The 10,581-nt window shown below is 33.1% G+C and overlaps 1 protein-coding gene across 1 annotated transcript; it reads right to left on the bottom strand.

The window, feature by feature from the left end:
• On the bottom strand, positions 1–7,520 carry LOC108218909 (phragmoplastin DRP1E). Its single transcript, XM_017392071.2, has 15 exons — positions 7,209–7,520; positions 5,654–5,717; positions 5,446–5,553; positions 4,632–4,733; positions 4,134–4,184; positions 3,985–4,046; positions 3,173–3,263; positions 3,004–3,068; positions 2,593–2,787; positions 2,388–2,507; positions 2,234–2,304; positions 1,471–1,696; positions 1,324–1,374; positions 769–1,212; positions 1–498 (listed from the first exon to the last, which is right to left on the bottom strand). The coding sequence occupies exons 1-15, from the start codon at positions 7,347–7,349 to the stop codon at positions 370–372; spliced, it is 1,920 nt and encodes a 639-aa protein (XP_017247560.1). The 5' UTR covers positions 7,350–7,520; the 3' UTR covers positions 1–369.
• Positions 7,521–10,581: the final 3,061 nt, after the last annotated feature.

Genomic DNA, 10,581 nt, shown 5'->3' with positions numbered 1-10,581 from the left:
TGCAGAACTTGGCACAGTAATTAGTTCCTGAGTATCCTGTTCGAATTAACTAAACACACAAAAATAGTGTGCATCATGATGCCCGCAAAAGTTTAAAGAAATTCTTGAGCCATCAAGAATCCAGAAAGAAATTTGAAGGCACACAGTAACTTCTTTCGATTCAAGTCTGTAAGTGGAATTCTGGAGATGTATAAAACATCTGTATAGAGAGGCATGTACGTAATACACAACAAAATGTAGTGCTCATGGTACATGTCACAAAAACTGTGAATAAAGAATATGTCAGCTGCTAGTTAGATCAGATAATCTGACTAGCAGCGACAATCGTGAATAATCTGAACTGCCATCCATAGAATGTCACCATCACTCTCACCGAACCCATGCCGCAGAATCAATCTCATCCCGGGCCGCCTTGTACAGTTCAAGCCTCTTTGCGCATTGTAGTCTTTTCTCCATTAATGCTGGATCTTCATCTAACAACACTCCAAGCTGCTTTCCCTGCAACAAGTACAACCACTAAAATTTTCAATATTCAACCAAAACAGCACGAAAAAATCTACACGGCCCAATTAATAATTGTTCAATTTATGACACGATGGGTTAAAATATTGAACAGTTTAATAGACATTCTTCAATGGTTTTTCATCATGTATACTAAAAGAGCAGTTATCAAATATTAAGTTGTTAGGCAAGTTAAATCCCAATATAAAATGTGTGCAATTCACACCTTTCATGCAAAAAAAATAAGGTACAGTAAATGGAGGGTACCTCTTGTTTTCCTATTTGCATATAGAAGTAATTGAGCAAACACTGTTTGGCTTGCCTTACTTGACAATAGACCACAGCCTTGGGAATTGTACTCCTGAGAGTGTCAGACACCATACCCACATACGATGATACATTTGACCCTATCCGCCTGAAGTGACCCTCTGCAGAGCGGTCCACATTTATGGGAGCCGGGCTTCCACCTTTATCCCCTTTATCTCCTTTATCCCCTTTTGTGGGAGCCGAATTTCCCCCTTTCTCCATTCTCATGGCAGGCGGGTTACCTATTTCTTGGGGAAGTTTACGAAAAAAATCCACAGTTAGGTAAGAAGACTCCATGTCCACCAATCTTGTAACTGTCTTCTTGCTTTCATCTCGGAATTTTTCCAATGCCTCAGTGGCCGCATTAGCTATTGCAGTTTGCAGAGTTGGAAACCGCTTTAACTCCTGTTTTCATGAGTACGTGTTTAATGCCAGTTCCCAAAAAAAAAAAAGAGGAACAGTGTCCGGCACCCAGAAGAAAGGGAAAAACTTTTTGTTGAACATCCTAAAGCTCACCTGAGTTTCACCAACAGACTTCCTTACTAGTTCTTTCAAGACGAAATGCACCTATTAATGATGTCATAGTCAGTAAGCATGTTTCTCTTATTTATAGATAGAATTAAGGAAAAAAAATCCTGTGTCAGTCAAAATATAGCTACTAACAGCATCCACAGAAGCTTCAGCTGGGCCTCTAAAATAACTTAGTGATCCTTCAATAAGGCGTCTGTAGCCTTGCTCAGGAGCAATCAAATGAGGTTGATAACCATCAGCCTCTGAAACAATTTTGCGCACATTCTGTAAAGAAAGATGTCGATCAAAAGGCAATTTCCTTAATGCAGCTGGAAGCTGGTGGTCAAAAACTCCGTATATTCTATCACCTCCAGGTCGCCTGATAATTGGAAACAGTAATATATTAGGGACAAAAGTCAGGCTGAAAATCGTAGTGAATGAAGCTAACAATTAACGTACAACTTTGAGTAAACTGTCCTTGTTGAGGCCATTACCAAAGAACAACTATCAGGAACTGATGTAAAAGGTGGCCCCTCTCAACCCCAACAACCTCACAAAAAAATAAATAAATAGAGATTCTCTTTGACAGAGTAATTTTAAGAAAATTGGACCGTCTATCCCATCCTTAAAAGCCTGTAGCTGATGCAGACTTTACTTGCAGGAATGAAATGCCCGTGGTGTGGATAAGCAGACTTTTAAGTGTTAGATCAGGACAATCAGTCCCTCATAATGGTCAAAGTTATATGAAGTATAGATTAGATTATGAAAAAATAGAAATGAAAGACTAAACCTAAGACAGCACATCATTTATTCACAAGCATAGGGAAAAAAATTCTGATGCAACAAGAAAAAACTTAAATTTTCACATCAGAGATTCAGAGGTACCAGATTCTAGGAAAAAAGGTAAACCACTTACCCTCCATCCAGATGCTCCTTAAAAATCTTGTCAAAAGCACGGCAAAGCTCCAAGATAGTGTACAACTGAGCCTGCAAATATAACTCATACTAAGGTTGATAGTTCACATATGACAACAGGAACGAACTTTCACGAGTACAACTAGACCACTTACCCCAGCATCAATGCCAATAGGCCTACCAAGGTAATCCATCTCTGCTTCAAGCTCATCAATACTCTTGTTAATTAAAGCTGTGATACTTGGAATTCTTGCTTTAATGACAGACTCCAAGTGCTGAAATTAGATGTACCCATAGCAAGGATATAAATCTTGTCTAGTTTAGGAGAAGATATTATATACTTATTGAAGCGAAACACACCTTTGATAGAAGTTTTGCTAAATATTCTGAACCCATTTTACTAGCCAAGTGACCGTAGTCGGGACTTGTAGCAAAATATTCTTGTTCTCTCCTCCTTGCAGACATCATGTCAGTATTTTTGTTGATATCAGCCTGTGAGCGGTTCACAATTCCTACCCATGGCTGCTGTAGTCGCAAAGCTCTTCCCTCAAGAACCTTTTGAAGACAAAATTTAAAACCACAATCAGCATCTCAGAGAGGGGGAGGGGGGGGGGGGGGGGGGGGGGGGGGGACCGAAATAACCGAAAACCGAACCGAACCGAATTTGTCTTTCAAACCGAACCGAAATACTTCGGTTTGTTCGGTTCGGTTAAAAAAAAGATCGTTCTTATGACTTATGAAATAAAAATAGAAACAAGAGAGAGTAAGTACATCTATAGCGTTAGTTCCTTTATCCATCAAGTCAAGCTTTGTCAAAACTCCAAATGTTCTTTCTCCTGTTTATATTGTCACAAAATCCCGTAAGTAGGCTCACATAATTTCTTTTCAGAAAATATACTTGAACAAATATACTATAAAAAATTAGAAATGCTTAGAGTACCTGATGGATCCACTTCTTTGGCAAGCTTAATTGCGTCTGATGTTGCTATATCTTGGTTGGCAGGAGATATTGCCAATATGATGCAGTTAGGCTAGACACGCCAAATACTTAGCAGTTAGGCATGAATTGAGATGGAATTATGCACTAAAAAAATAAACGAAGATTATATGTACATATTTCAAAAAAAATGGTATGCTTTATCTCAGAGCTTCTAGAACCAGTAAAAAATAGCAGAAATAAGGTCTATAATAGCACATTTTCAAGAATGCATGGTCCTTCCTTATTTACCCCACTTAAATCATGTATTTCAAAGATGGGCTGAGAGAGCTTTGGCTTACTACTTACTCCTTCAAGCTCAACATATCTATAAAATAGCCAAGTGAAACTGAGTTTGAAACAAAGCCTATATTTGGCTGTACAAACTTCGCTCAAGCTTTGACCAAGCTCAGTTTAGTGCAGCACTACCAAGCTCAGTATTGTATCACAAATAAATTTATATAATTTCATATGTTCTCAGTGGCTAGCACAAGCACTACTATTTATTATTTTTCGATATGTTACATCATACTAGGTTTCAGTTTCATTACTCTATAATAGATGATTAGAGGCACAATATGCATTCAAACATGAACAAAACTGACTAAGTCTGTCACACTTTTGAGCTAAAATTGTACATATGAACAGATAAATGACTTGCTAAAATAAATTGAAGCACTTTTAAGGTTATAAAAACGAATAATAGGCAATATATCTATGTCACGACTCATGAATCATGGTAATCACATTTGTCTATGCAGGCAGTATTTACTTACTTTCTCAACATATGCTCGAACCATGTTTTCAATATCTTCAACAATAGTTTCAGATTGTCCCTCTGGAAATAACGATATGACATGTCAGATGAAACTCTCAAGAACTGTAAAGAGAATAGAATCAAAAATAACAAGGAAATAACACATACCAACAGCAACTTTAGTCAAACCCGGCAAATCTATCAATGTTAAGTTTACAACTGCAATACAGAAAAAAATAATGTTAGGGGAGTTATCACAAATGCATAACAGGAAAAGAGATAAAACATGTGTAATGTTGTTGTGATAAGAGAAGATTAATAAAACATAGGTGCAATTCTAAGAAATTATACACAACAAAACCAATTACTCACAAACATAGTTATAAGGTGCATCATATTCTTAGAAGAATGCTGTTATGGTTCTAAAGAAATGTTGTTGCCCCTTGCTCTAGCATGTATAGTTCACAGACTTTAAGAAATACGGAAAAAGCGTCAAACTTCTACTATCCTTTTAGTATGGAGCTAATAAAAATATGAATCATCAGAACTATTGTCATTTCCCCCATCACAGTCAAAACAATAACCTTACTTCTAAAATATTCAACCTCTCCATAAAGCTACCTTAGTTCGACTCAATAAAATATACCATAGAATAGAATGACTTACCATTAGGGGAGAAAATGCTAAGATGGATTGGGACAGGAGAAATCATCTTTGTCCTTCCAGTTATTCTATCGGTTTCCTCGGCAATTTCCCTGCGAACTTGTGCTGCATCAGAAAATGTGGAAAATACAGTTTAAACATCACACATCATTAAACACCAAATGCACATCAATCAGCTTGTTCCTGAAGTAACATCTATAATTTATAGCCAAGACATCAAAATTGTTTCAAAAAAAAGAATAACTACTGCTATGTTTACCAAAGACATTAGAGTACATCCATGAAATTAACATTAATATTTTACTTCAAGATCAGATTAGAGAACAAGACTGTCCACAAAATGTCAATGATAAAACTCATTCTCATACATCGTAGCCTTAGATAATACTGAACAGTAGAGGTTACAGCCTATTCCGACCTTCTATACATGATGAGATGTAGGAGGAAGAGAATGCCTACACAGATGGAAGATCAAATTTTCAAAAAAAATGCAATCTAATGTTGCCGGTCCTTGATGACTAAAAAGGGTAGATTAGTTAACATAAAAAGCAGATCCAGTTATTTATTTTTTAATATGGTTAGTCGTTACCAAATATTGACTTTCAATCTTCCATGTGTCTATGACAAAAACCTGTTAAAACATATAGAAAAAAGAATTGAAGACGCTCCTTATACTATTTATATATCGCTTCTATCAAGAAAACTACTTTTATAAACCTCAATTAGGTATATATCCAAATGACAAAAGTTGAATCATTTTGACCATGGAATTGTGACAATTATTTTATATATAAAATATCTGTACAGATTTGGATACCAAAATCAGTGAACTTTCGTCGTGGCATATGACCGAACTCTGCATACTCCTGCTGTCCTTTATCTGTTTGTTGCAGTTGTAATACCAAAGGTCTCCTTGTGACAATGCCTGCATTGACCCATTACATGATCAGAAATAGAAGAACACAGAACCTTGATAGATGTAATGTCTCATAAATAAGTATGACTTAATATATAAGAATCCTAACCAGATCCTCTAGGAAGAAAGTCCCTCCCAACTATGCTCTCCAAGACCGAAGATTTCCCGGAACTCTGATCTCAGAAACAAGTAAAGAAAGTCAGACAAAAAGGCATTAATCAGGTTTAATATAGCAGAACAAGTGCACAACTAAAACAACAAAAGTTAAATACTTCTTAATAATTAAATGTTTAGTAAAAGAGAAAAAACCAATAACATTGGCATGACAAACATTTATTGTATCTTGGTTGTCTACCAAAACAGTTAAAGAAAGATTTCATTACATATCTCTTTAGACTTAAAAAGAATCCAATAATCATATACTTTATAATTCCAGCTCGAGTTATGCTCTCTGAATCATAAAAATTCCAAAAAACTCCCTAAATCTACAAAATCGCCACTTTATATTTAACAATTCAGCCTCATATCATACAAGTTGAACATTCTACTATAGTTTTTACAAATAAATGTGTACCATTACACTGATCAACATCAACAAGACATCAACTATAATGACTGAAGAAGTACATTGAACTACCGGACCAGATCAAACCCTCTAATAGAACACAGAAGTTCAAAATCAACCCCTAAATCACCAACTATACCTAAAAATATAACCAGATACACAATGCACATGCTTTAGCCAGACATATGTGTAAGATTACATTTTACAACTATACCAGCAAAAATCATCCAAGAAGTTACGGTCACGGATCAAATTGAACTCTCTCAAGTACAAAACCTCCAAATCAACTCTTTAAATCTACAAAATGACAAAATCATTCCCTACTATATAACTCTATAAATTGAACCTCTAACAGATTCATCGAATCTAATAATATACAGATTCAACATTGTATGTGAGTGGGGGGACAAGGCATAATTATACCAGAACAAATCAAGCTCTCCTATAACTTGCAAATGAACTCCCAAAATATTTAAAAATTTAAACTAACTCAATAATATCTAGCTACATTGATTAATTCAAACAATATTCATAATGAGCAATCTATTTGATAAAAAGTGGTGATATATCAATGAAGAAGTAACGGTTCGAATCTAGCAATCTATTAAATCACAAAATTTTAAATTAACTTCCCAAGTCTCTGAAACCACCACCTCCAAATACATAATAAACGATTTCAAATCTAATAACATACGGAGTCAACATTACATTAATAAAAATCAACTAAAATAAACGAAAAAGCAACATAGGAAAAGGTTCCAGATCACGTCGGTCACTCTAAACCACAACATAGCAAACAAACCAATCAAACCTAATGTAAATTTGATAAAACAGCCTCTTAATTCAAATAAAACAGTAAAATCACATCAATAAACAATCTTTTTGCTAGATCACATTAACAAATATATAAAAACAGAAATTAACAGCATCAGCTACGATAAATAAACAAACAACATACTAAAAGTTCCAGATCAAATCACACAGAGAGAGAGGGAGGGGAGAGAGAGAGAGAGAGAGAGAGGGGGGGAGGGAGAGAGAAGGAGGGAGGGAGGGGGAGAGAGAGAGAGAGAGGGAGAGAGAGGGAGAGCGAGAGAGAGACCTGACCACCGACGACGGCGACAGAAGGAAGAGCATCCCAGAGAGAAGAGAGAGCGTTATTACCACCGCCGTAATCACCGAGAGCAGTACAAGCTCGTTGAATTCGATTGACGAGGCCGATCAAACTCTCCATACTCGCCATTTTGAATCAGATCTGAAGGTTTAGTTGGCGAGAAAGAGACTTGAAGTTGAAAGAAATAGAGACAAAAATGTGTTTGTATATAAAGTTGGTTTTTTTGGGTTTGAAATGGTTACTTCATTTAAACACACACTGTCTGCGTGTGGATCTACAGACGCTGCCTATATTGATGCCGAGTTTTGTGTCTCAGCGCGTTGTCATTTATTTACGCCCGACAGATATTTCACCATCTCTTTATTTCTTTTTCTTTTTTACATTTTTTAATCATAGTACCTAGTTTATAATTCTAAATGAATTCGTAAGTAAATAAATTTTAAATGAATTCGTAAGTAAATAAATACTTTATTATGTTATAGTATTAAATAGAGATTATTTAAAATAATATATTACAAATTTTGATCATGAATAAATCACACAATTTAATGTATTTATATATTTTTAGTGGAATTGTATTGTTATATTCATATATAGTATATGAAATTTGAGAATATAATCAAATTTGAATAAACTAAACTCGTAAAGTAAATATATTTCAATATCATTTTCTAACTTTTTTCCGTTTTTATTTTTGATATTTAAAATTCAAACATTCAAAAAAAACAGAAAAAATAGTTATTTGAGAAGGTGACCTCATGTTTTCTTCAACAGAACTCAAAGTTAAAAATAATTTGATTTTCTATATTATAATCTCTATTTGGAAACTTCCTTTCACTAATATACTCCAATATTATCTATCCTATTTTGAAAATTCGGTTTTAAAAAGTTTAGAACTGAAAATATAATTATGATTTTTTTTCAAATACGTTATTAATATTTTCTCAACTAATTTAAAATAATTAGAGATAGTTTGTGTATGTGATATTTAAAATTCCAATATTAAAGGCAAATTAGAAAATTAGAAAAATAGGTGAGAGCTATTTAATAACTTATCGAATATTATTTACAACTTAAATTAAATTTACTTTTTTGAAATTTTTTCACTATAAAATATATTTTAATATCATTTTTTTGATTTGAAACTTATCTCCGATAGTCTCTCTTACCATTTGGAAACTTTCCACCATAAAATATTTTTTAATATTAACAATTTAAAATTTCCTTCCAATAATTTCGAAATCCAAAACGGTAGTTTCGAATTTTCTTCCAATATACTTGAAACTAATTGAAACTTCCTTCCAATAATTTTGAAATTTTCTTCCAATATGTCGAACTAAAAAGTAAATTTTATTTTCAATATTTATAATTCAGAAATTTCAGAAAATTAGAAAAATATAACGGAGCTCTTTGGAAGGCGTCATCTCAACTCCCTTCTCCTTTACCTTTATATAAGTATATAGATTTTTTTGTATATATAAAAAATAGAAAATTTAGTATAATGAAATTGTTTTTATTGTTGATATACATATAAATAAAAGATTGCATGTGATGTTACTAGAGGACTCTCGATGTTGGTCATATATACTGTAGGTTTTTTTTGTGTCATGAGAGGACGATTTTATTAACTTCTCAAATCATTCAACAAAACAAATAAAAATTAAGGGTGAACATTTCCTCCCGTCCAGCTACGATCTACTAAACAGGAGTACCTCGCTAGATAATATGCAACGATTGACTAAATATTTTTTAAGAGAAATGGTCCATTAGCGTGTCCATTTTTTTATATGTATTATTCATATTTTCTATTCAAGATATGTCGTGATCATATTAAGAGATACTCTTCGTGAAGTAAATTTATTAATTTCATTAATTCTCCAAGAAGTTCTAGTTTATTGAACGTGATCTTTCTAGTTTATTTGTCCAAATTATTTACAAAATTAGTAATCTATAATTTCAGCTAAAAGAAATAGTGAAACAAAGAATCACATATTTTTTAAATAAAATTTCAATTAAATGAATCAGAATAATAAAGTGTAGCATTGTTTTAAACAAAACCATCTATCGAGGTTACCTAGAAGCACTCTCGAAATATTTTGTAAATGTCTTAAAGTTTAAATTACTAATAATAAAATCAAACACTAAAATATTAATATTAAAATTATTATTTCTTTGGAGGTGTTCTAAAATTCAAACTAGTAACAAAAATCAAACACTGAAAAATAACATTAAAATTATTGTAGGAATTTGGTTGAACTATGTGCAAAATAACAAATCATGTATGTATTTGAATGCGAAACACGAAGTTGAATGATTTATATTGAAATATCTGAATATAACAAGCTAAGGAACATTTTTTATGGTACCATCGTGAAATCGGTTTTTCCCGATGGTACAACTGCATTTCTGACCAATATACATGATACCATCCTGATATTAATTAGTGTGTTGGGCCATTCATCCGCTAGTCGAAACGTTATACAAATATTATTTACACATAATGATTAAAAAATTGAATTTCATAGTTAAAAATAATAAATTATGTACACATATTACAGATGTTATAATAACTAGGGGTGTGCATGGTGCGGTTTGGTGCGGTTCCGGACATTAACCGTTACCAAACCGATGAATGCGGTTCGGTTCGGTTAATGATCATTAACCGTAACCGCACCAATTAAAACGGTTTTTCGGTTGCGGTTAACCATTAGTCGGTTGCGGGTTTTTTTCGGTTTTTCCACTATTATTTGCTACTCTTGTGCATAATGATTTTTTTAAAGAAATATAAAATTTTCTTCAACATGTACAATATGTTCGGTTACTATTTACTACTGTTTTTATATGAGGATATAGGAAATATTACATACTTTCATCTAAAAAACCTTAATACACAATAAAAACTAAAACACATACATATTTTGACAAGAAATTAGATGATGTCAAGTCAATAAAATTATCCAAAATCAACTAATCATGAAATTCAAATAAAAAGTACATAAATAAAAAAAGTAGAATATATTTCATAATAAAATTTGATCAGCAGATCAAAAGCAGAAATATTTCTGCTTTGTGGCAAATCACAATAGCCTAGTTTTCGATCAAGCGCTCCTCCAAATATTTGGATGCCCGGTTATTTAAGTGACTCAGCAACTATGCAAGAACGGGTCCGTGGAAGAAGAACCTCCATATAAAATTAGATGTGAAGTTTTAAAATGACTAAGGTGCTTTGCTACTACTATTAATATATATATATATATGTATGTATGTATATATATTTCGGTTCGGTTAATTTCGGTGCGGTTTTAACATAAAACCGAAAATAAAACCGCACCACTAATTTCGATTTTTTGTCTCGGTTATT

This window comes from Daucus carota, chromosome 4 (assembly GCF_001625215.2).
Source record: "Daucus carota subsp. sativus chromosome 4, DH1 v3.0, whole genome shotgun sequence".
Classification (NCBI taxonomy): Eukaryota; Viridiplantae; Streptophyta; class Magnoliopsida; order Apiales; family Apiaceae; genus Daucus; species Daucus carota.
This window is presented reverse-complemented; position numbering and strand designations above follow the sequence as displayed.